The sequence below is a fragment of the Lycorma delicatula genome, chromosome 1 (assembly GCF_047948215.1).
Source record: "Lycorma delicatula isolate Av1 chromosome 1, ASM4794821v1, whole genome shotgun sequence".
Lineage (NCBI taxonomy): Eukaryota > Metazoa > Arthropoda > Insecta > Hemiptera > Fulgoridae > Lycorma > Lycorma delicatula.
In genome coordinates, this window is record NC_134455.1 from 183,186,299 (window position 1) to 183,214,048 (window position 27,750).

Consider the following 27,750-nt stretch of genomic DNA (forward strand, 5'->3'; position numbering starts at 1 on the left):
ATAAATTTTTATTGCACCAATCTGTTTTGAAATTATTAATTAAAAGATTAATCTGTCTTTCTGGACCATTCTCTACACATTTTACCATATTATTTTCACTTCTTAAGTACATATATTGTTTGATAGGTTTAGATGTTTTAGGATTAATTGGAATAGTATCATTTGTAGTTTAAGAACATAATTTACCTAAAATTTTATCAGCTCCTAATATCCATCATCAAAGTTCTGTATGTAATCCTCACCCATTTTTATACATCTATTAAATCTAAATCATATACACATACTTGTTTAAATTTAGAAATATCTGAAGAATCTTGAACCCAATATAACCTTCAGTGTTTAATTGAAGACATACAGGATGATAATTTTTTAATTTATATAAATTTTCCTCAACTAGATAAAATATTAAAATTACATGTTGACCTAATAATTTGACTGTCTCCTTCGGTTACACATAATCTGTTTTCTAATGGATCTTTTATTTTTTTTAATTGCTGATGTATTTTGGTATGACATGGCTGGTTATACGTATCTGTTGGATATATTTCTTTAATTTCAGTACTTGTAGATATATTCATTTTTCTTACTTAATTAAATTATTTTATTTATTTATTTTTATCATTTATTATTTTGTTAAATTGAAATTGCTGTTATGTTTACGTAACTATTTTCTCGGTGTTTATGTTGGATAAAGATTATTTTATTCTATTATATTATTTGTTAATTTATTTCTATGTTGATAAAATATTTTATAATAGCTTGATGTTTTCTATTTAGATTAATTTTATCCAATGTGATTTATGTAATTAGTACTGATAACGTGATATGAGCTATTTTAATTATCTGTTTTCTACAGTGTATACAATGAGATTTTGCTTTTGTATTCATAATCGTGAAGATAATATTTCTTAGTCTTTCTTTTGTGATAAAAATCTGTATTCTCAAGGTAAGTACTTAAAATTAATTCTTTTTAAAAATTTTTAAATTATTTCTATAAATTTTAATAGTGAGTGATTATCAGGACAAAATAGATCCTTTATTTAATAGAAAAAATACTCAAATTTTTTAAGTGTATACAAATCTTTATTCTCATTTATTTTTTCATCCAATTTGTAAATTTGTAACTTTTTAACCAATTTGTAATTCTTTTATTCATTAATGTATTAAGATATTTATCATTTCCTAAGGAATTTAAACATATATAACTTATTATTACAATTATGTACAATATTTTTTCCTAATAAAACTACTAAATATAAATTATCTAGATGATCATTAACTTTTCTTTTTCATTAAGATTTTGTTAATGTTATTTATACGTAATTAATTATCCTGTTATAAATTTTGCATAATTATTTTTTGATTTGTAGCTTACTTAAATAATGGAATTTTTCCATTTAAGTTTAGCATGGGTTTAAAATTTTCAGTCAACAGGAATCTCAAAAAATGAAATGCAAAATAATATTGATGAGACAAGGGATACTTTAATGTTTGCTTTTAGTAGCAAAGGTTTTGTTCAAACTGCTTTTCTTGACTGTGCAGATGTTTTATCATAGCAACAAGGTTTTAAAGTCTATAACTTTATCAGAAAATTGACACTTTTGTCAAATGCTGAAAATAACTAAAGTTTAACACTGTCGTAATTTATTTTAGCTAAAACCACATTTGGTTTTAATAGATATATATTCTGAATTTTTCTTCCTTTATTAATATTTTATAGAAATTAATATAATAAACTATTCATTTGACTGCACTGGTAGAGTTTTTATATTGTTTTAGAAAAAAAATAATAAAATCTCTAAAATATTATTTTACGAATTTCACAAATTAGGCTATGGTTACAATAAATTTTTAGATTGAGCTTTTCTTTTTTGTTGTAGGGAGAACGGAATAAAGAATATGAGGTGACACATTCAAATAGGCTGTTAACTTACACGTGCTTGTAGACATATGTTTGTTGATTAAGGAATTTTTCAATTACAAACATGTACTAATAACATTGTTCTGGTAAGTCCATAAATATGGATATGGTATGACGGTTCTGTGAGTTGCATGTATTTGGAAATGGACCAGAATTCCAAAACAAGACATATACAACTACAGAGTGTTCAGTGAAAATTTACACATACAAGATCTGAAATACGCCTCTTTCTTTTGTGACATTTCGGCAAATATCCTGTGATTTATCTTGATTTTAAGTTGTGGATTGGTACATTTGCATACAAATTTTTGGATAGTTTTTAGCAAATTTTTTCAAAAGAGTTTAACCAACATTATTATTTAATAAATATCAATGTTTTGCTATTTGGAAACATTTCACAGGAAGATAGATAAAGATAGCCTTACTAACACAGATCTAATAACAGGATTAACATTTTTATGTGATATTCTGTATGCACATTTTAAAACAAATGTGATTGTGCTAATAGATTAATATGATGTAAAAAATCTATTTAACTTAATAGATAAGTTAAATAATGTATTCTCTATTAACTTCATGGAGTCCAAAATATCTGAGAATTATTGCGCACAACCAGATTACTTTTTAAATTTGGAAAAAATATGTTTACATGACACAGCATATACTAAAATTATGTCAGCTTTAATATTCTTCCATAGGATTCCTGTCATTAAAAAATGCGTGTAGCATATTGTTTACTTGAAAGATTTAACTGTAAACCCAACAAACATGATGGACAGTGATGATACAGATCTGTTTTAAAATTTAACTTAGAATATTTTACTGTTGCAAAGACACAAAAGGAAATCTATTTAACTATTCCAAACTGTGAAATACGTTCTGAAATTTTGAGAAGCTTGGCTTCGTAACAGTTTTTAAAAATAAAATATAATGTATCTGAAACAGATGAAATCATATACATGAAATCTACAATAAATTTAGGAAAAGAAAAAAGTTCTAACGAAGAATTTGGAGAGAATGCCTGTTTAAAAAGTTTAAATTTAGATGTAAAGGTAAATGTAATTTAAGTTACTTATTCAACACTACAGAAATTAGTAAAGCAGTAAACATTAATTATTGAGTATACGTTCTACTTAGAAAGCTGAATTTTTTACTTGATTATGGTAGAATAAACAAATTTATTTAATAAGATAATGTAATTTTATTACCTGTTTCTATTGTTAAAACCTAAACCTATACATTCTTAAAATGAGTCGATCAGAAAATGATCTACGTGATAATGGCAAATGGTTGTTTCATATAATATACAATTCTTTTGAATGTTTTTCAGAACATTTATATTGTGGTAACGTAACATCTAACGATTCTACTAATGGTTATTTATCGAATCTTAACTTTTAATAATCATTATTTAAATTTTTATTAAACAAATGTAATGTTAATAATGTTAACTCAGCATTCTTTTTAATGCCATCTTAGCGTTCTTTTATCGTTTTAACTTTTAGAATACATTGTTACTTAACTGAAATCGGCTACCCTTTTTGCTAATTGAATTTGACCAAGAATTTGATGGAAAACCACACAACGGTAAGTACAAGTAAATGTTAAGAGTTAACTCAAAAGCATATGCTAAACGTATGATGTGATCTAAATAGCTAGGTTTTACCAAAATTAACATTAATTTCTACAAAAATATATTATAAATGTAAAATATGAGTAGAAACCACTAAAAATAGATCTTAAATAATGCCTTGTTACACAAGATTACTCAAGTAAGCTTAATATTAAGCCATTTTTCATGTTTTAAATTTATAAATTTCAAATTTGCTTTATTTAAATAATCCCACTTGGTTGCACAATTAATTTGACAGATTACATGGCAAAATAACTATCTTTAAAGAAAATTCCCCCTTGCCTAACGTGTAACACTGAACATCTAACATTTCTGAATGATCGTAATCGAATGTTTGAAGTTTATTGTTCTTAACCAAAAATTTTCTTTAAACCTAATATAAAAATTTGAGAGCCATGTTAAAAACAAAAATATTAAAGGCAGACGTCTACATAAATGGGTCTAGAAAAATGCAATGTTTAGAAGAGAGAAGATTGTACAAAAAAAAACTTAACAGAATAAAAAAACAAAATTGTATGCAAGTAGAAGGCGAAAGACACAAAGTTGGTGGATAAATTTGATAAAGATTTTTGGGAAGCAACACCAAAAGACATTATGGAATGGTATTTCAAAAGAGATTACCAATTTAGGCAAGATTTAGTTACAAATTGCGAATGTTTCAGATAGGTAAAAAAAAAAAAAATACTTAAAAAAGTTAAATGTCATTTAAAAAAAAGGAATTCTTACTGCGACAACATTATTAATACTTCTTTATTTTTTGTAGGTGTTGTTCTAAATTTGTATATTTTTACATGGAATTTAAAATTTAAATTTACAGAATCTCTTTTTTCCTCCATTACTTTTTCGAACTAATAGTTAAAAATAAATAATTTACATAAATTTTTAATTTTAAACATCCATAACTTTTTACCACTTAACTGTACTGGTTTAGTAGAAGTCACGATAAATTAATTTCCTTCTTCTAAAGAATCTAAGCGACTACAATTTTTTATAAGACGAGATGTATTTATAATGTCTTGCACAGCCACATCTTGTATCTCATCTTGTGCATTTTTGAATATATATACACTTCCTTTAGATCCTGGAATACCTCAAACTTACTTATGCATATTATATTTGAGAACACAGTGCCCTTATAATTTATACTGCCTTTGTTTCTATTTTTAAAAATGGTGTTTCTTTAAGTCAAAAATAAATTTGTAATTCCGAATTAGATTGCAATAAATATGAGATTTTAAAAAAACTTTTTGTTTTAAAATTTCAGTTTAGCAAATTCTATAAATTTTTACATTAATGGTTCCTTAAGATAAAATAACCTTAAAATCTTGTTCTTTCTTTCTTTTTTACTATATCACTAACATATATAAATCTACCTTTGTCGATTATCGAAAAATCGTACAAATAGAATTTGGAATGTGATTGAAATCTTTCCATTGTGATTGGAAATGGAATTTAACTTCTTTAACAATTTTAAGATATTATTCTCTTATTGCTAAAGCTTCTTTAGCTTGTTCTAAAGATATTATGTTTTTCCTCTCTTACTCCTTTATTAATAAAAATTCTACTTCTTCCTGTTCTTTTTTCCTTTTCTTTAAGCAATAAACTTCAGGTTCTGCAAGTGTGGCCATTTCTTACATAGTGTAAATACTTAAACTGCTGTTTATGTTTAATCTTTTTCTGTTTACAAATGACATGCAACTTTCTGTATCTATTAAACATTTTGCTAAATCTCTGGTATAGATGGCAATAAACTTCTAGGTTTAGAAAAGTATGTTTTACCGAATTTAATGTAAGCCCTATGCACAAGTTCTAGTCTCTTTTTATCTTTTGGGTTCTCTTAAAATTTCTAGATAAATTTTTGGGTTCGATAAAATTTCTTATTATCGGTAAAAGATTAAAACTAAACGCATTAATTATAAAATAGATATGTTTTCTCTTGTGCATATTCTGGAAGCTTAATATTGTAATCCATGTCTCTTGGAATTTTTCATTTTTGAAAGTATCTGCTAATCTCTTATCTCGACAGTGTAAAAAATTTACAATTTTTTTTTGTTTTTTTTTTCAGGGAGAAAAACACTTTCGTGTTATCATTGCCCGAGTACAATATTTGTTCTAAAAACTGAAAAGTTAAAAATTAATTAAAAACTAAAAATCCCGACACACAAAAATACATCTACAAAATAAAAAGCCTGTAACACATGTTAAAAGAGAAATAACAACACAAAGATATATCACATTATAATCTCGGGGAAAAAACCGCTATCTGCATTACAGCAAATAACATGAATATTTGGAACACTCAAGAGTAATATATATATATAAAAAATTTACGATGTGATTACCTAACGTTTTAATTACTCCAGCAGAAGTTAACTGACAAACTTTTTATAAATCTTAGTTCTTGAGCTGGAATTTAGCCAGGTTCAGCAATTTAGTCCTACACTTTTGTGGTGTTATAATCAAATTTATCCCCAGCTATGGAAAAATTGTAATTTTCACTTAAATATATTTCCATTCTCTTTTATTAAATATCCTTGTAAATTCATGTGTAACAATAATTCAATAATTCTCTCTCCTAATTTGATTTAAAATTCCAGGTAATATTCTAAAAGTTGTTCTATTTTAACGGCTGCAAGTTCCATTTTGTACATAATTATTATTAATTCATCTCTGTATCTGTCAAAAACAGCATTCAGTTCTTCTCTTAAAATGTGTTTTAATTTTATAAATTCTTATTTACAGTATATTTTAGGTTTTTTTAGCTTAATTCCACGTCCTGCTAACTTGTACTTGAAAAATTGACCACATATGTTACAAGATCCACAAATTTCTTTTTTTAACCATTATGTTGTCACAAAAAGGGTCTGGAAAGGCTTAAATAATCCTTTTTGTTTATTGTAATTATCAGTATAATTTATATAAATTATCTAAATCTGTAGAAAGATGTCCCATATTTCCTGTAAAAAGTCTGTTAATTATTCCAGCCTTGGTTACTCTTTTTAAATCCACTCCAAATAAATATCTTTTATAGTTGTTTTTGCAGTAGTTGGAACATTATTTATAACTACACTTTTTCTTCATTCATATCTTTGTTTGTTTATTAACATAAAGATGCTGACTTAAATGAACGTATGGATTTAGTGACTGCACCTACCAGGTGGGCAAAGAGAAAACTTTGATTCGGTTTGCGTATTTCTTCATGCATGCACTAAATTTTGATTTTAATAGTGGTTATACCATTAAAATTGTCTTCTATATCATGAAGAAAATACATGGATTTATATAAAGTCAATTTGACAGACAGGCAAAAAAATAAAATTAGAAATGTGGTGAAAAAACAGAAGACTGTTAAATTAGGTTTACGTTTAGATCAGTCATCTTAACAGTAATGATGAAATTCTGCTTACAAATAAACTACATAAAGCAGCAGTCAGATCCTTGAAAAATAACAAAGGTTTAAGACTTACATTACTGCACAACCAAATTGGCAATGGATTATTGAATGATATTTTGACTATGTCTGAAAATAAAATCCCTTTTGTGGATAAAATTAGTGCTTTGGTAAGAAATAAAATTTCACTTCTACTGAAAGAGAAGCTTGTGCCTTGGTTAAAATACATGATTGATAAGGAATTGGGTGACATAATTAAGAATTATCTGAAAGTTTCTGATTTGAAAAGCCTTCATAAAAAAATAGATTCTTTACTTTCTTAAAAAAAAAAACTATATTTCTTTTGTCATCTGATGATTTACATAAATTTGTTAAAAGATTGAGCATAAAATATTTTAAGGAAGAATTCATGAAAGATACACACTAACTAACACTCCGAATAAAACTGAATGTGGTTATTATTAATTTGGATAGCATATTTTCAACAGGAAATCATTGGATGTGTTATATGAAGAAAGATAATGTGGTTTATTTCGATGGTTAGGGTGATGCGCCTCCTCCATTGGAACTTTAGCATTATTTAAAAAAACAAAAACATCTTGTATACCACAGATATATTCAAAATTATGATAATCCTCTAATCTGTGGTCATTTTTGTTTGGAAGCTCTTAAATTATTTTCAAAAGGTTCGAATATGAAAAAGCTTTTCCCATATAATAAAATACAATAAGTATGGATTAAAAAAATCATGGTTTCATTTTTATAAATTTGGGAAAGAGATGTAATTAATGATGAAAGTGAGAAAATCAGAGAATGATTTAAAGACCTTAGCATATAAATTTGACAGAATTTAGAATGAACTAGATGAAGCAAGGAAAAACTTGAGAATGAATTTCAGAGTAAATCTAGAGACATATTTGATAGAATTAAGAATGAAAAGAATAAGTTAGAGAATGAATTTACTGGAAAATTGAAAGCCTTAGAATATGAATGTCAGAGTAAATCTAAAGAAGCATTTGACAAAATTAAGAATGTATTAGCTAAAGATTTAGATGACTTAGAATAAAAGATAATCGATAGGAAAGTCAAAGTACTGATACTCTTTCTAAATTTGAAGAGGAACTTAATAATAATCCTAGATTAGCTAGAACACTGCAGTAATATTTAAAAATTTTTTTTATAGAATAAAAGAGATGTCAATGAATATTGATACTATAAATATAAACAACAATACTGTATTCAAAAAGATTCGTTAATTGGGAATTAATAAAGAATATGAGAAAATTTATATCTAGTTATAACTATAGCTAGTTATGGAAATTAACTAGCTACAGTTAATAAATAACTACAGCTAGTTAAAAACAAAGCATTTTTCACGCTTTGTTTTTTCAACATCTGAATTTAAAATTTATCTTATTTGAAGTTGGACAAACAAGTTTTCTTTCAGCAGATATGAAAATTCTTAATAGCTCATGTCCATGGTTAAGACTGATTTATAAAGAACAAGTGAATTACCTAGTGAAAAAACAAAGCATAATTTAGTGATTAATAAAGCTTAATTTTAAAGAATAATATTCTTTAAAATAAATAATGAATGATTTAATGATAGAGTTAGAAAAATCTGGTTTTGATGATGATGGTTGTGATCACAAATTCGTTTGATATAATAATGGAATTCCTGTATGTAGTAATTGTTTTGTGGAATAAGTTTTTGTAATAACTTAATAGGATGATCATTATAAAAAACAATATCTAGTTCCTGACTATTCAAACACTTTCAAAAAGAGTTATTAGAGGTATGTTGTCGATTAGGTTTTTACTTGTACAATGTTTACAAAGATAGTATGAATAAATGTTATTTCGATTTTTATTGCGTGTTTAATGACTTAAATAACAAATGGAAACGAAAGAATTCATTAATAGCGAGCTAATAATTTACTATGTTCTTAAAAATTTAGGATTCAAGTGTTTGTTCTCTTTCTGATATTAAAATAAAGCTTAAACATGTATACCAATATGCAGAGAATTGGATGATAAACTCAGTTGGGAAAATATTTTTCTTATGTATAATAAAGATAAAATGGAAGAGATGATTAAAATGTTTGTTAGTCAATTAAAAATAGTCAATGAAAGATATCGAGCATGTAGTTAATTAGCTGTTATGTTAATGGAAAAGAAAATATAGTTTGAAGTTCAGAGATGTAATTATGTGTTTTTAAAAGGTTCTAAAAAAGATCAGAAGGTCAGTATAAGAATTAAAACAGATTAGTTTTCATGTTATTTCATGTTTGTCCTCAAATCTTGCATCCTTAATTTAACATACTTACTGACATTGCCGATAGATGACATTTTTGTTTTTTGAAGAAATTTTGTTTGATTCCTTTCCAAGATATATCTTATCACTAACAAAGTAAACAAGCTACAAATTATTATTTATTTCAATTACCTAACTGTATTAAAAACTTTAAATAATAACTAATAATCTTAACAAATAAACCTCAATGCAAACAAGAACAAACTAGCTAAAGCTCAAAAATTAACCTGGTACACCCACAGCAAAAATTTCTATCCATAGATACAAAAATAAGACACCACAACACAAATGCAACAGAAACATTCTTTCACCTGACTGAACAATCAAAGACCAACAAGATTCCAGAAAACTGAAAGAACCTGCATCAACGAAAAGTAGCATGAAGATGGGCAGTGGTGGACTGTGTCCAACAAAGTCATCTACAGACAGAACAATCACTGATACCATGCGTAAGATAAGATTAAGATTCTTTGGACACATCATGAGGGGATGCAAGATTCAAGACTTATGAAACAGTACAATGTGAAAACAGTACCTTCGAAGAGACTTGAGTAATGGACTGACTAAAGTGATCCTATACGTGGTATAGTATGCAGCTGTGTATGGAATTGCGTTTTTGTGAAGAACAATTCCTGTCCTCAGCATTCCTTCGTCATCGGCACAACACGGTTTAAAAAGTGTTAACAATAAATAGACTTCTGATGGATGTTCGGTGAAATCAATCAAAAAGCTCACTCTTTTGGTCCCACAATACAGTTGCCATGGTTATACTTCGAAACTGGGCTTGTTTCAATTTTTTTGGTTTAGGTGAACCGGAGTGACACCACTGCATAAACTATTGTTTTGTCTCGTAGGCCCGTATATTTCACACAATTGACTGTAAATTTCAGCAACATTATATCCTCTTATGCTTAGAAATTTAATCACTGACTGAACTTCATAACTGGCGGGATTAGTTATTACAGCACTCATTTTAACACATGGTCTCGCTTCTTTTTTTTTCTGGGCACACAACAAAGTGTAAATTATCAGCATCCGGACACGACATCTATGTTGTAAATAAATAAATGTTAAAAACTAGCAATTAATAACTAAAACCCAGCAACGTAAAAATACATCTTAAAAGGAGAAAGCCTGTAACGTATGCTAAAAGCGAAATAAAAACACAAAGATATATCACTTATTAATCTCAATTAAAATAATGAAATTACCATCTGCTATATGGCAAATGGCATAAATGTCTGAAACACACTGCAGTAAACTCACATATCTGAATATAAATTCATGGCCCTAAGATATTTTAAAACATAGATAACATTTAATTTTCTCCTAGCAACGGTTCGCATTTAGGTTTACTGACAATTCTCCCGCCACCAGACCCCATTCGATTGCCCTAAAGCATGAGAACGAATGTCTGTGCCTCAAAATATTTCATGTGACCAAGTTCCTAATAGCTCCTGAAGCTAACCAAATTGCATGAATGGTATATTTCATCAGTTCATATGTCATGTATTTTCTAAATGAGTAGGCGCATTCTGTCTATTACAAAATATATGAAAAATTATAGTATAAAACTATTCGTCAAAAAAAGGAAACAATACATGATTGATAAGGAATTGGGTGACATAATTAAGAATTATCTGAAAGTTTCTGATTTGAAAAGCCTTCATAAAAAAATAGGTTCTTTACTTTCTTAAAAAAAAAAAAACTATAGTTCTTTTGTCATCTGATGATTTACATAAATTTATTAAAAGACAAATCTTCACTGACGCTGCAGGGATGTTTTTCACAAGCAGAACACGGGTGGCTATGATTTTCTTCAGGAAAACAGCTACACCTTCACATCCTCTGCCCTCAGTTGGAGGGCAGACAATCTCATCTTTTACAGAAGTATCCGCGAAAGGACACATCATCCTGGGGACAGAGGTCAGTTTCCTGCAGACAAAGTATTATTTTCTTGCTTTATTAGGATTTCAATATGCTCACAAAAAGAATGGAGTGCAAGCATTCCACTGAATATTTGTAGCAATAGGAAATATTTTTTTTCTTGTTATATATAAAATCTATGCGTGCAGATTAGTTATCGAATACTATCTGGTTTTCTTTTTGGACTTTATGATAAGATAGACTTTCTTTACTTTACTTTACTTTCTTTACTTCTTTACTTTCTTTACTTTTTGGACTTTCATTGCATGATAGACAGTTAGACACTCTGTATTCTTTGAATATTGTTAGAAAGAGCCTGTAAAAAACATAACACCGAGTGTTACAAGATTTCTAATGTTGAGAGATTTATATATTCCCGACAAGCCACAGGAAAGGATACTTTTTGCTCAATACATATAGCCTGTTCCTCTTTATAAACAGGACATTCTCAAGATCTTGCCGAATGCGTATCCTTACAGTGTTAATACACTTTTCAGCTTCTGTTGCTCTAGCTTGAAACTTGAACAAAGTACATGGTAATGAATGTTTATAATGTACACGGGTTTTTGAGTGGTTTAAGCGTGTCCAAGATGGCCGAGAAGACGTTGAAGATTATGTTTGCCCGGGTTGCCCTTACATGTCAAAAATTGATAAAAATAATGAAAAAATTGGTAATCTGTTCTGATCTGACCATCGGTTAACTATTTGTGCGATTGCTGAAACTGTAGGAATTGACAAAAAATGTGTAAGGCAAATTTTACATAACAATTTTAACATGCAAAAAGTGTGCCTAAAATTCTTACAATCGAACAAAAAGAAGCTCATGAAAATGTTTGTTCTGACACTTTGAATGCTACTGAAAATGACCCACACTTCTTGGAAAGAGTGATATGTGATTAATCTTGGTTTTTCACTTATGATCCAGAAACTAAGCATGTATCCATGCATTGGATGGCGCAAATTTCACAGAGAGCTGAAAAAGCTTGAATGAGCAAATCAAAATTCAAAGTGAAGATGATTGTTTTTTTTTTCAATATACATGGAATTGTGTACCTTCACTGGGTTCCTGAAGGTCAAACTATTTATCAGTATGACTACCTTGAGGTACTTTCTCAATTCTGTGAAAAAGTAAGAAAAAACGACCCAAATTGTGGAAAAACAAGTAGTCATGGGTTTTTCATCAGGACAATGCACTGGCTCACACTGCATTGTCTGTCAAGACGTTTCTAGTCAAGTATAACATCCAACATCCCATCCGCCTTATTCGCCTGACCTGGCACCATGTGACTTTTATCTGTTTCCTAAGGTGAAGACTGCATTAAAAGGAACAAGATTTCAAACCGTTGAAGATGTGAAAGAAAAAGCAGCACCGCATCATGAAAGAGCTCATAGAAGAAGACTTCCAGCATTGCTTTGAACAATGGAAAATTCGCATGGCGGGTTGTAAGAATAGAGAAGTGTATATTGAAGGGGATAATAACTAAATATGTATAAATTTAAAAAAAATATTTTACAGCATTAGTCTCATTAATAGCCACACCAATTTAATTCCAAAGACGATGCTGAAATAGAATATATTTTAGAAGTCGATCTAAAATATCCTAAAAATGTGAACAATCCCCATAAAGATTATACTTTAGCGCAAGAAAAAAATTAGTCACGAAAGAAATGGTCTCCATGTATTTTAAAGTGTTACAAAACACGAGTCATTGTAAAACTGATATCAGAATTATATAATAAAACATATTATGTTACACATAACACACTTATTCTTAAAAAAAAAGTAAATCGTGCCATAATTTAATTTCAATAACCCAAACGGATTATATCGTTTTAAATATTCAAACATGAAAGAAGGGGATATGTGAATTAGGGAAAATGTACAAATTAATGAATACTGCGCACAACACAAAAATAAGAGATTGATCTTTTCTCTTTTGGTAACAAAATGTTAATTTCAAGATATTAGAAATCCCTACCTTCGCTGTGGAAGACCGTTAACATCAGAAAGTGATGACAATGTTGAGCGAATCAGAGACATCATGACAATGCACCTTGTCACACTGTACTCGCAATTGATTAGTTTTTGGCAAACAAAAACATTCATGTAGTTCCTCAACCACCTTATTCACATGACTTGAGTCCCTGCGACTTTTTCCTGTTCCCAACTTTTAAAAAAAAACACCTCACAAGACATTTTGGAACAGTAGAACATTAAAAAAAATTTAACCGACCATCTGAAGGATATTCCAGTTTCTGAATTCCAACACTGCTATGAATAGTGGGAAAACCGTTTGAAGTGTTGCGTGGCTTCCCAAGGGAACTATTTCAAACGTGATACAGCCCATGTATAATTGGATTGTAAATAAAATGTATTTCTGAACCAGTCTCATTACTTTATTAACAGGCATCGTATTTATTACTTATTTATCAATTTGTGTGCAAAAATGGATTTCTTTAACGATTTAAATTAAGGTAATAGCATATCTACCCATTTCTTATGGCTGTATACAAGGCAAAGAAGAAGTAACTGTCCAAGATGATTAAAGCTAGGAAGAGAGAATGTTGGAAGTGCTTACTTCAAAAGATAGAGGAGGACCCCTGAGAGAAACCATACAGTTTGTAGTCACGGTGCTGAAAGCGAGGTCCCCAGTTACCCGTTATGCCTCAGAGGTTGCAAAATAATTGAGGAACTTTTTCCCGTTGGGGATGTTGCAATGGAGTGTGAGGAGATGGATGCGGGGACAATACTGATGTTCGCAGTGGAGGAACTTAAGGCAGCCGTGCAGCTAGTTCCCTTGGAGAAGACACCTGGTTCTGACCGCCTACTAAATGCGGTTGCAAAGCGGCGATTGTAGCTGAGCCTGATATATTTTTAGGGATATATAATGCATGCTTGGGCGAGGGCGTTTTTCCTGCGAGGTGGAAGCGACAGTGCCTCGTCTTTATACCGAAGCCGGGGAGGGATCTGGCGTTCCCGTCGTCCTACCGTCCATTATCAATGATTGATACGTTGGCGAAGATATTCGAGAGAATAAAACAACGGCTCGCCTGTGCCGTGGATGAGCTGGGGGACTCCACATCACTGAATACGGCTTCAGAACCGGCAGATCTGCTTTAGACGTTGTGGCGAAAGTACGGAGCTTAGATAAGAGCACAATTGCGAGTCACCAATATTACAAAGGAAGGATGTGCGTCCTGGTCGCACTTGATATGCATAATACATTTAATAGTATAACCAATGTTGCGATCAGGCATGCGCTGCAGGGATTTCGCTTACCATAATATTTAGTGCTTATTATTTGTTCGTATCTTGCAAATAGACAATTCATATGCGAGATGGACGGCGATGTGATTGAGCGGGTGGTCGACAGGGGTGTTCCTCAGGGGTCGGTCCTCGGACCAACCCTATGAAATATTACTTATGATGACGTTTTTAGCATCCCATTGCCCCTTAAAGTAACGGTAATTGGATTTGCAACGACATACATAGTTCTTGTCATAGAGGCCGCCAGCATAATAAGACTCTTACACTGCAGTTGGTGCTTGGATGGTTGAGGCAGGACTCAGCTTGGGTAAGTCCTCAGTGTGGAAAATTGAACGGCACCTACCATGTTCTTTATGAGTTCTCGAAATACGTGTTAATGCGTACGGAGACCATCCGTCGGCTTGATCTTATTGGGTCGGCGCTCGATCTCCGTGTAAACTGGAGGAGCCAAGCCGAATGGGCAATAGTGGAGAGTTTTAGTAGCAGAGGAAAGGATTGCTGAGGGGATCTAGAGCTCTGCTTGGATTTCTCTTTTATTCTATTTTTGTTTTTTATAAATTATGTTATTGTTGTTCTTGTCCTTGTTTCGTTTTGTTGTGTTATTATTCCATACAATATTTTTATGTTTCGTGTTGTGTGTTGAACTCACTTTTACCTTCTACGGGTAGGTAGTTCAATTCCTTTGTTAGTTAGGTATTTTCAGTCTTGCTTAAGACTCTGTGAGCTGTGTGAGATTGTTTTGAGTTCATTAATTAGTAGTATACCGATGGGAATGTCACTCGTGGCATTCGCATCGGTGGCATCCTGGCCGAGGCGGACTGGAATATGTCAAAAGCCGAGGTTTCAAAGATGACCTCCGGTAAAGCCCATAAGGGCTCGGAACGGACGGGGTGGCGGAGGGTGTCTTCCTCGATGGGGTCAACTGCGAAGGTTGCTTACAGGAGTTAGGTATATCACGCTGCTATACGGTGCAGAAATCTGGGCGGACGTGGTGCGGTACAGAAAGTACAAAGGGAGGATCGAGGCCTTACATAGGAGGTGCTGCCTCCGGATTGTAACAGCCTACAGAACTGTTTCTCTGGAGGCTGCAGAGGTCTTGGCGGGGATTCTTCCCGCAGACTTAGCGATCGCACGCAGGAAAAGGCTACGAGAACTTGGTACCTTGAATCCGACTGAGAAGAGAGAGGCGAGTTCGGCGATCACGGACGAGTTGATAAGGGCATGGCAAGAAAGATGGGACGGATGTGAGAAGGACAGGTGAACCTATAGAGTAATAAAGGATGTTGGAAGATGGTCCAGAAGAATCCATGGCTCGCTGGATTTTAATTTAACTCAGTTGCTGGCGGGCCATGGGGGATTTAGAAAATATCTATTCTGTTTTGGGTTGGATTATTCGAATGGATGCCCCGAGTGTGAGGTTGAGGAGTCGGCGTTCCATGTGCTTTCTTTTTTTCCTCGTTTTAACACAGAAAGAGAGATGATGGATGCCATTGGAAGAGACGAACTAATGGGGATTATGCTGTATGGTGAAGAATATTGGTCTGCCGTTTCCGGATTTGCAAGAGCGGTAATGACGAGCGGTATATTACGCACTATCGAGGAAAATTGTAGGCCAAGAAGGGGTCGTCGGAGGATGCAGAGGCGGACAGGCACGCTGCTGAGAGCCTAGGAGGTTCCCCGCACGTATGGGGGTCGCCTGAGTGCAATGAGGCCGTGGCACTCCGCTCCCGCATCCGATGGTGACCCGTGAGGTAAGCATGCTATAGTGTTCAATTGCCTGTGAAGTATTTGTTTACGTGATTGATGTAATGTGTGGACTGTGGGGCATGAGATACATGTATTCTGGAGCGATGATTGGATGTAGTGGAATGTGTGGTGTGATTTTAGTCTGATGTGAGGTACCTTGTGGGTGGGTGAGGTCGGCGTCTGTTGACTGTGGTGTCTGCATGTGTGTGAGGGCGTATTTTCCCCTTCTTGAAGTAATGCACACCAGCTATTATTATCAGGAAGGATGAGTAGCCAGGGATGGAGGTTTAGTCGGTAGTGCGCAGGAACACATACGCATTTAATAACATCTTGCAGAACCTGTTAGCAAGCCCGACACTGCCTAGACGCCCGTAAATGGGGTTTCTCCACCTCTTTAAAAAAAAAAGTACAGTTGAGAATAGATTTATTATTCACTATTAACAATTCCATGTCAAAAGCAAATGGGGTTCCTAAGATGCGTGCGTTTTACATAAAAAAGTCTTTTAGATACGATAGATAGATGTGGTGAATTAACAAGTAAAATGTAAAAAAGTCTTTTATTAACTAAAAAATTAGCAATCATTATAAAATTGGTTATTAGTTGACGTTTCATAACCATATACCTCCCCCTCTTGCATCTCTTCTAGGCCAAACCAGTAGTAAATCTGTAAACATTTTTCATAACCAAACCTTTCATTTATTTCTTATCTTTTCAATCTACTTTTATCTTTTTTCATTAGAATATTCTACAATTTCGTATTCTGCTTTATAAAACACCTATAAAACATAACTTATCCCTTTACATCATCCTATAAACCTCTATCACTCGCCCAATCACATAATTTGTGTCTCTCCTTTCTAGAGTCCATATTACTCATTTTTAAATATTTTTTTTGTTTATCTACATTCAGAACTCAAGTAAAAGAGAATGGTAAATGCGTAATTACTTAATTTACTGAACGTAACTCATAAACTGCCAAAATTTAAAAAGTAATAAATAATTTATTGTTTTTAATAATAAATTACAAAATTTCCAAGGTCTGAGTAAAGCCAATCATAAACATATGTAATTTCCTACATCTTAAACTTCATAACTTGAATTATACATCGTTACCAAAATAAACACATTAAAAATTCTCAAAATATGTGTACAATTACTCTAAAGAATAACTTACTTCATCTGTCCTGAATCTTAATTTTTCAGATGCCGGTGATAAAACGATCCATTAAATAATATTATCTAAACATTACATTTAAGAAACCATGAAAGTTGCAATATACACATGTTTTTCTGTTCATACTCAGAAACCAGCAGAAAAACAAATACATTCCTGACAAACAGATACTTATGAATTTTTCAGGCAAAACTGGGCCGGAAAACAACCTTAGGTACTTTAGTTAATGATCATTATAAACCCCAATGAATTTTGAATCGCCTCCTTCCCCAATGTAGACGATCCTACTCTTTTTTCCTTAATCAGAAGGTTATAATATATTCATATTTCTCTGTTTCAATGGTTAATCAATTTATTTAATTTATAAACACTTTATTGTAATAGATAATTAACAAATAAACTACTGAACACTTCAAAAATAATGCTTTCAAAACATAATTTACAATACATGGCGATCTTCTTGATGAAGAGTATTGTCTTGGCTTTTCAACCGGAGGTTCCGGCTTTGAATTCCGGTCAGGCATCAAATTTTTCATATGCTACAAATCTCCATTTTCATATTCCCATGTACAAACTTCTGCGTGAATTAATTCATCAGAAAAAAATGGTTGTAACTATTTTTTTTATTCTATTACTCACTGTTCGCCGACTAGAGTAAAATAGAAAAAAAATAAATACTTTTAATCACAGTGTAACACAACTACACAAAAGACTCCTGCTACAGATTGCTTTTTCATTAGATGAAGTGTGTGGCCGGAAACAGTGTTGTGTACTCATTAGCATTTAATCTTTTGAAATGATACCTTTTATTTTATGGCGTAAGCGTACAAAAAATTTCATCGGTAGTATATCTATGAATGACGGCTCTGGAGATCTAAGTAAATAAAACGTTTTAAAGAGAAAAGAATTAAATTAAACAAAATTTGAAACTTTTTCATAATTTTCATACATTTCCTTCTAGATAATAAGAGAGAGACAAAAAGCAGCAATTCAACAAGTAAAAAAAAATATTTGTTGCTAATAAATCACAGCAGGAGGATAAACAGAGCGATCCCAAATTGCAAGGTTATCTCTCAGGAGATGATTTTATAGCCAAAAAATAAGAAAAAAAGTTCACATAAACGTAGGTTAGAAAACTGTTCGCTAGCGAGTTTCGGCTCGCGAAGTATTTTGCCCAGGCTTTCTGCTCCCTCTGTGAAATTAAACGTACTAAAATTCTTTGGATACAAATCGAGGGGTAAATTTGGTGCTTACTTATTTTTTATCTAAGAAATTGAATAAAAGTGGTCCCAGACCTCTACCTCACTTAGGTTTTTAAGAGAAAGGAGTAAAACAAGAAAGGTTTTGTCGGAAAATAACTTCATTAATCTATCAATAAACAAATAAATAAAAATTTCTATTTACGTTTTTAGAAAATTTAATTCTGAGAAAACTGATTTAAATAACGTCCATTAAAATTAAATGTGAGAAGTTCAACTTTAATAAAAAACAATCTACACAAATTTGATCGGAAAAGAGACATGATTTTAAACAGAACAATTTACAGTCCTAAAAGTGGTCGGCTGTTCCTTGGGTGGTCGACCATGCAGAAGTACTCCGGTACTTCAATTGTCTAGGCTTTGGTCACACCTCTATCCGTTGCAGAGCGTAGTCAGAGATAAGTGGTCATTGGCGCCCTTGCTGGGCACAGGGCAGGCAATTGCCCTAGTTAAGACCGCGCCTGCAAAGTGCGCTCCTTGTGCCTTTCACCATTTGGTGAAAACAGTGTATGGTACAGTGTCAAAAGAACTCATTAAAATTTGTGAATTTAGTGATGAAAACCAACAGCTTATCTTTTTACGCGTTATTTCAGATGTCTAGCTAGCGTTTGTAAACATCATGAAAAAAAGTTTTTGTCAAAATTCAGTCACCTGTATGGACAGTTTTGTTGTGACCCTTTGAGAACTTATACAAAAACAGTTTAAAAAAAAACTTAAGACAAATAACATTAGAGAGAACTCTTAACACATTTTTCCAAATTTAAATTTAGTTCTTGGAATGTCTCTTTGCATTAACCATTTCAAAGGTATTTTTTCTACATGAATGTGAAGACCAACAGCAATACATTACCCCGCATCACAATTTTAAACAATTGATGCTGCCAGTAGCATTTTGTAGCATTTTTTGTAGAATTTTTTGGGTGTATCACCTCCATCAAAATTGAAAAAAATAAGCACGGATCAAAGGCCATCAACATTAAAATAAAAAAGCTATCTGAAAAGTTAAAAAAATCTTTAATTGTGTTTTAACTCAAAAGTTTCTAAAAACGAAAATCCAGCTTAATCTTCTTCACATGAATATAATGATCTTATTTTAAAACTACAAGAAAAATGTGTTCTTCCTTCTAAAGAAGGTAAGGTTAAAATTATATGTTTACTTCCCCAATCTTGGACAAATTTAAAATAATATCAGAGTTCTAAGTGTCTGAGCGTTTGGTGACTTAGACAAAAAAGGAATTAGTAACGACATAATTAAAAAAGTTACTTTATAAAAATGATGATAGTAGCAGGCTGTGCCCAGATAAAAAGGACTGTGTTAGCACGCGTGTTGATGGTGTCAAACTGCATAAGCAAAGGTGCCTTGTTCTGGTAAACTTAAATGATTTATATGTCTCCTTTAAAAGTAAAAACTGTGAGGAAAAAATTGGAAAATCAAAGTTCTGCCAACTCAGTCCAAACTGGTGTATCTGGGACTCGCATAGTTTGTGTCTGCTACCACATCAAACTCATGATTGATGGTCCCAAACTTAATGCTGATTATACGGACTTCATACACATCTTTGTTTGTTAGGAGGATAACTACAGCTGTATGAAGAATATGTGCATCAAATGTCCAGGTAAGCAGGCAGTGCTCAACTTTTCTGAAAGTACGATGTATTGCCAGATGCAAAAATGCACAAACAGCAGGTAACAGCTGATAGGGGAGTGATGATTACTGTTCTTTAGACTGAAGATGAGTCTTTTGAATCATTAGTGAAAAAATTAGAAAAGCTGAAACTCACTAACTTGTGTCAAAATCTCAAGCTCAGTTTTTCAGCAAGAGAGAATTAGGCAAAGAAGAATGTTTGATGTTGGCAGACTTTGCAGAAAACTTTTTCACTTCTTCTTCAAGATGAGATACAAAGCTTCCATCGGGTCAACAGCCAAGCCACAGTTCACCCTTTCGTTTTATTTATTTATTTTTTTCAATAGCATTTACAAAAATAAACTGATATAAATATAACAATGAATTCTTGAAAAAAGATGAAGGCTAGTTATTTATCAGAATTGTATTAGGTCACTGGTATTGGTTAAGTTATCATTAAATTAAAAATTAATAATTTAAAAAAAATTATTTTATAAATATTGAAAACATCAACTTCAACAAGTGCAAAGAAGACAAGAAACCCCCTTGGAGCACTTATTTAGCGAGTCAAAATGTTATTGCTTTTAACAAGTTTTTCATGAGTTTTGAGAGATTATAACTTTTTCGTTATTACAAAACAAAGAAACTCTTTTATTTCCATAAACACCCACAAAAAGACTGAAAATTATGCAAATTAAAATTTTCTATCACCAGTCCCATCAAAAAATTTGAATTTAAAAAAAAAATTAGTTTTCAAAACTTCAAAAAAATTTAGGTGTTAGTATATCACCGTTAATATTATTTATGTAAATCTACTAACAACATATACCTACATATAAAAAATAATTCAAACTATGCCATCCCTGCCTCTTGATTACCAAAAGTGAAATTTCATTGTTTTTCATGTTCAACTTTATTGGTAATTTTTTCCTAGAAAGAAGAAAGATAGGTATATAAACCATTAGATCAATCCTTTCTTGAGAAAATATGATTTAATTTCTTTTTGTTTCATCCTTCAAGGACAAATAGTGTTTTAGTTATGATCTTTTCCATAAACCCTTACAATCATAAAAATAGGTGTGTGTGTGTGCCATAACGAAAATGGATGCCACAGGTAAACTGCTTAAATAAAAAAAATATAGTTTTAAGGTCCTGAAACAAGTAGGAAACAGGTGGGTAAGTTAAAATTTTTTTGGAGTTGATCAAACAACCAGCTTATGTTTTTTTTGAGCCACTTCAAATGGGCTGACCCTACGTTTATATAGTATATAAATTGGAATTTTTTGAGTATATGTTTGTTATGTATTTATGTATATAAGTACTGACGTTTGAAAAAGATAAGACTGATAGTTTTAAGCATAATTTTCCATCATTATTGGATAAAAATAAAACGTATTAAGTAGGTTGTCATATTTTACAGAACTGCTTTTTGTTTAGTAATAATTTAAAATATTTTCAACTCTAGTAGCTGATTAAATCATGTTCTGTAATACACTTCAGACTTCACAGCTCTTATGAATAAAATTTAGAAAAAAAAATTTATTTTGTTCTGTATCAATCAAAATCAGATATACTTATTTAGAAAGATGACGCACACTCAAAGATCAATAATCTTGGCATATGTTGTTATGGTCATCATGTAAATCAACAATTAAAAAGAAAAAGGTGTCACTCTAATGTGGTTTTTAAATTTTACCACCTTTTTGTTATAATAATGATTGAATTTTTTTAACTTTTTTTTTTATGTATGACAAATACGACATAACCCCAAGTATTCAAACAACTATATTATTATTCTATTCTAATGAAAATTAGTAAGGTATTGCATCAAAATAAGTGTCAATAAGACACCTTTCACTTGAGTTACATCCAGTTATACAGTACCCTCACCAAAATTTTCATAACAGTACTGTACAAATGTAATATAATTATTGTCAGGATAAATAATTGGTTAATGTTAAAATTATTGACTCGGTCTACCAATCAGCTAATTTAATATTTAAGGTTAATTTGACGAGGTCTGTGAGCAAACTGAGCATTAGGTTATATTTGCTGATATTGTATAAAGTTCAGAAACTCATTTAATTGTATTTTTGTAATTTAATTGCAGTAAAATTTCATTACAATCTATCAATAACTGTAAATTAAATCAAAATACACAAATTTCAATGAAATATATTAAAGAACGAATAATAAACATTTGATATAGATTATACAAAAAAAGAATAAATGTTAATACAAGACTATTGATAAAAATTCAAAACATTACCCTCCCCCCCCCTTACAACTACAGAAATATGTAATTATTTGATTTAAAAATCTTTTTAGTCAAAAACTACAACAAAGCCACTGTTTTTGTATATTTACAATCAGCACCATGAAAAAACAAATATGCAGAGATTATTAATTTTGAATGCATTTCATTTTTCTAAATAATTAGTATGTTTTTGAGGTATCAGATATAACATAAATTTTCTAAGTAGGCAAATGACATTTTTTGTAGCAATTAATATAATAACATTGTATGTTTAATTAAGTTATATCTTTAAGTAATTGCTAGGATGTGTTTAAATTTCATACTACCTATATTAACCTTTATTTTTTTATCTTGTCCCCAACATCACTGGCCTCCGCTGTTAGGCTATGCACAGCGATGTCAGAATGCCATGGTTGACTGCCCCCCCCCCCACGTCTTGTCCAGTCCTATGGGCGTCCTGTCAGGGACCTATATTAACCTGGGTGTTCCATACAAAAGTACATGAATAAGTCTCTTTGATTAATGAATTTGTTTATTTCAATTTATGCCTATTATTTTTGTTTGCGCTGTATGTCCTTAAACAAAGTAATTATTCTCGACAAACATCACAATTTACATGATAAAATATTAACATTTTTAAGTTCTTAACGTGACAAAAAATACGCTATTCGCATAGACAAATAAAAAAAGGGTTAACCATCCCCTTCCTTCGTACAACTTTTTTTATAATTAACTCAACAGGGATGTTAGAAAAAATTATTAAAATCAATAGAATCATATGCAAAATTTATAGAAGTTTTTTAAAATTTCCAACATGGGTGCCTTCACTACCACAAATGGGCAGTTTTTTAATATACAACTGAAGTTGAATATTAGTAAAAAATACCAAAGGCACAACAAATATGTTCCAATACTGTACAAAATTTCTAAGAACAAAGTGGATAGTAACAAAGCACTGCAGTATAAACAAATCAAATTTTGTACATACCACCATCAGAAACATAATTTGGTGTGAAGGAATCCCCCTCCAAAAAATTCCCTTGATTTGAAAACATGTTATTTATATAATTCTTTCAATTTTAAGGGTTACTATATTGTATGTTGTTATAACATACAACAAACGGAGTAAAAATGAGCAATTGGTAAATCACTAATGTCCATTAATTTCTAGTTATCTTCTAACAATGCTAACATTAAATATCTGATTCATAATGCTATATAAACTGTTTGGTTTACAGTCCTTGAAAACAAGTGACTAATTTACTAAACGTGAAAATAATAATTAAAAATAATTAATAATGTGTATAATTCTATATACAAACTGTATAGAATATAAAAATGCACCCAAAATTACTTTACTGCATTTTAAAGGTCGATCCACTTTAAACCAACAGTTTATATGCTTCGTTACATAATAACAAGAATATCTTTAATAACAGCTCACATAATTACGTTTTATTCCAACCAACCAATAACGACAGACACCAGTCGAACGTGAACGAAGAAAAATTAATCAACGTCTAAAAAATAGATTCGTAAATAGACTAATTGACTAGTTAAACTAATTTTAACAACTTTCAAATCACAATACACTCAACCACAACAAACTCAAACGTGTAGTTTCAATCCAACACATGTAACTTCAACCCGGTAAAATTATCAAATGTAAAAGGTTCATTTTTTCACATATTTACAAAATACATAGTTAAATAAACTACTTACGTAAATCCAATAACTGTAGCAACTGTCGGAAACGCGGCAGCAGAAGCCGAATGATAATTCATAACATAAACTAACAAAATTTAGATTGTTGATTAGCTTCCTACCGTAACCTTACCCTGGATCCGAAAAGCTACTACGCTAATACCACAGCCACCAAAATTAAATAAATACAGAGCGGAAAACCGAACGGAGAAACACTGCTTCCATAAAAAATACAAGTGCCTTATTTTATAATTTTTAATTATATATTTTTTGTGTACTGTCCGACTGAAAAAGGTTGATCAAGTAGTGAAGAGTGAACCTGATAAGATAATTAGAGGACATTGATGCACATATTATATACTTTTCACTATTACTTATTACTTCTCACTTCGTGGTTCATTTGTATACTCCAGCGTCTACAAAAGCACCCATTTGAATTATGTATCTTATTTGTAATCTGCTTTAATTTTAAGTGCTTTCTGATATTTTCGACAAATGTACAATCTGTATAATAATCAGGAAGTTATAAGAATAGATGAACACTTTGTAGACGTTATGATGAAAATTGTTTTTTTTTTTTTTTTTTTTTATAAAAAAATCTTTATAAACCTATTTTATTATTTTGTCTTCAATCATCATTCATTATAAAGCGAGTTGCATCACAGATAGTAATTCAGGATTAGGTTTTCCAATTATAAATTTTTGTTTACTCTATAATCTAAATACAGTTACGTTTTGTTGCTGTTAATTAGACTGGCGATTCTACGATAATTATCGAACAGCCAGTCAGTCCTACTGTCATGAAAGTTTTTACCCCGCAATGTATTTTCAATATTTTAGTCGAATTTGAAGATTTTGCTGGATTTACTAGTTTAAAGTAAAACATGTAGATGATCGTGGCTGAAGACAAGTATCTAACCTCCCAGCCAGCGTTCAAAGAATTGGAGGATCGTATCTCACTTTCAAATAAAATAAGATTAAATGAAGTGCAGCAAAGAATGTGTATATGTAATTTAATAGGTGTACAAGGAAGTCATATGATGTCTACATAAAACATTTTATATTAATTATTATAGCAGACAAAGTTATGATTTCAATGAAAACAACTGAGTAGGCTAATACAATCACACCAGTTCGTGAACTGTATGAAAATGACGTCATGGATTTCATATTGCGGGAGTCCAAATGATCTGGTTATTTTACTCTTTTAAAAACTTTAGACATCATTGAAACTATGAGTTATTATTATTTACGCTTAACTCTATTTGTTTTCTTACCTTTACATATTCATTTTCATTTCTTACAGTTTTTCAAATTATTTCATTGTAAGAATAAAAGATTTTAAAGTTTAATTTAAATTAGTTCAAAAAAATGTAAACTTTAAACTCCTTTCCCTAGATTGTATTAATTTTGCAGGGCAAATTTTTAAGCTCTTTTTGTTTCCTCTTCAGAAACACTGTGCTACTTTTTTTCGTGTGGATACAAAATAATATTTTGATCTTTAGTTTATGATGATAGTTTTATCCCTTAATAACACAAATAGATACATTCAGTCCCCCCAATTCATCACATTTTTTATTAATTGATGAAAAATTTCATGCCTTTCAGAATGAATTACTTTACTTTTTGAAAAGAAATTTTAAGTTTAAAAAGAATCAAAATTAATTGATTTGTTGCTGTGTCACTTCTGCCCTTGGTAAGGGTATCAGAGCCCTTACAACTACTGACAAGATAATGCATTGGTATTGTGGGTCACCTGACTCTCCAGCTCATGGTAAATTTGTGGGAGGTGGCTGACAGAGAAAAAAGGCAGGATCAATGATCCAGGGCATGAGAATGGTAATATTACTAGCAAGATAGTAAATTTACATTCATAGTGTAACTACACTTAGGAACAAAGAATCTGTGCAAAATTTTAAAGATTACAGGGGTCAGAACCAACAAGTCAATTTGTTAATAAGCATAGGCAATAAAACTGTTTGTCACTAGGCACTCTTGGGCAGATTCTTTGCTCTTGCTAATACTTTTTTTTCCTGTTTAGCCTCCAGTAACTACCGTTTAGATAATTCTTCAGAGGATGAATGAGGATGGTATGAGTGTAAATGAAGTGTAGTCTTGTACATTCTCAGTTCGACCATTTCTGAGATGTGTGGTTAATTGAAACCCAACCACCAAAGAACACTGGTATCCACGATCTAGTATTCAAATCCGTGTAAAAATAACTGGCTTTACTAGGACTTGAACGCTGTAACTCTCGACTTTCCAAATCAGCTGATTTGGGAAGACATGTTCATCACTAGACCAACCCGGTGGGTTTCTTGCTGAATACTGAAAATTTTCAGCTGCACTCTTAAAAATACCACACTCAAAAGGGTAGATTTCATTTGTAAATTTACTAGGGGGGTAGTAATATTACTTTTGGATTTTTATAATATAGAAACTAGAAAATTTTTTTTGGTTATAACTTTTAATAGACTGTCTTTAAATTAGGCATTAGATCAAGTATTGAATTACCAAATCAGGCAATTTTTCTCTAATAGTATTAAATGGGTATATTTAGTGTAATAAATTAATATTAAAACTGTATAAAAACTAAAGAGACTTAAAAATGAACTAAAATAAAAATTGAAAAACATGAAAAATATTTAATATTAATGGTTAATAAAATATTAATTAGTAAAATGGGTTTTCAATTATTATATATTTGTGCTCTGAATTTGTTTTGAAAATATACTGTTCTGAAGGAGTAGCTAGGGCAGTTTTATTCTGGATAAAATGAGCTTTTCTAAAATATATAATCTTGAGCTAGTACAAGCTCCTTCCTTCAATTCTAGTACTCTCATTTTTGTGTTATTTCTCATTGATTTATTTCACTGATTTGTATTGTTTTACTTCATTGATTTTGTAAATACCATTGATTTAGTAAGTACAGATTTGTCCCAACTGGAAGGTTTAACATGTTAAACGTTTTCCTTGCAAGAATCTACATAAGTTAATCTAAAAATAATTTTAACCACCTTTTCTGTAATCTGAAAACTTGTACCACATTTGTTTTAAGTTTTATCCCCAAATTTTAATTCCATAATTTATAACTTACTCAAAAAATTAGAATATGTTTTATATATATATATATATATATATTTTTTACTCTTACTAGTTGAAAGATGCAGCATTTATGATCAAAAATTTTGACTGACGTCCACTCAGTCCTAATATGAAAGGTTGAGATGTTACAACTCTACTGTGAAAATAGGCAAATTAAATTTTTTGTACATGATACAATATTTACATTTTTAATAATTTTTTTACAGTCTAAGATATATATTTTAATATGTGTTGATTTCAAGTTTACAAATTGTAGGGAAGGATTCTATTTTATTATGTAGTTTTACATTACAGTAATAGCAAATATTAAAAATGAAAACAAAATTTAATTAAGAAAAGAAAACATGACAAACATAATTAACTAATTATTAAATATGTAATTATGATAAACGTCTTTAATTATTGTGTATACATTCAAATAAACTAA

General features: G+C 30.9%; 1 protein-coding gene across 2 annotated transcripts in view; it reads right to left on the reverse strand.

The window, feature by feature from the left end:
• LOC142326044 (zinc finger protein 385B-like) overlaps positions 1-24,373 on the reverse strand; it is a 96,286-nt gene extending 71,913 nt beyond the window's left edge. Inside the window, exon 1 of one of the 2 annotated variants that reach the window (XM_075368142.1) lies at positions 24,237-24,373. In XM_075368142.1, the coding sequence (XP_075224257.1) occupies positions 24,237-24,298 (62 nt within the window). In that variant the 5' untranslated portion in view covers positions 24,299-24,373. The remainder of the gene's footprint in view (positions 1-24,236) is intronic. The other variant, XM_075368159.1, reaches the window with a different exon arrangement.
• Positions 24,374-27,750: the final 3,377 nt, after the last annotated feature.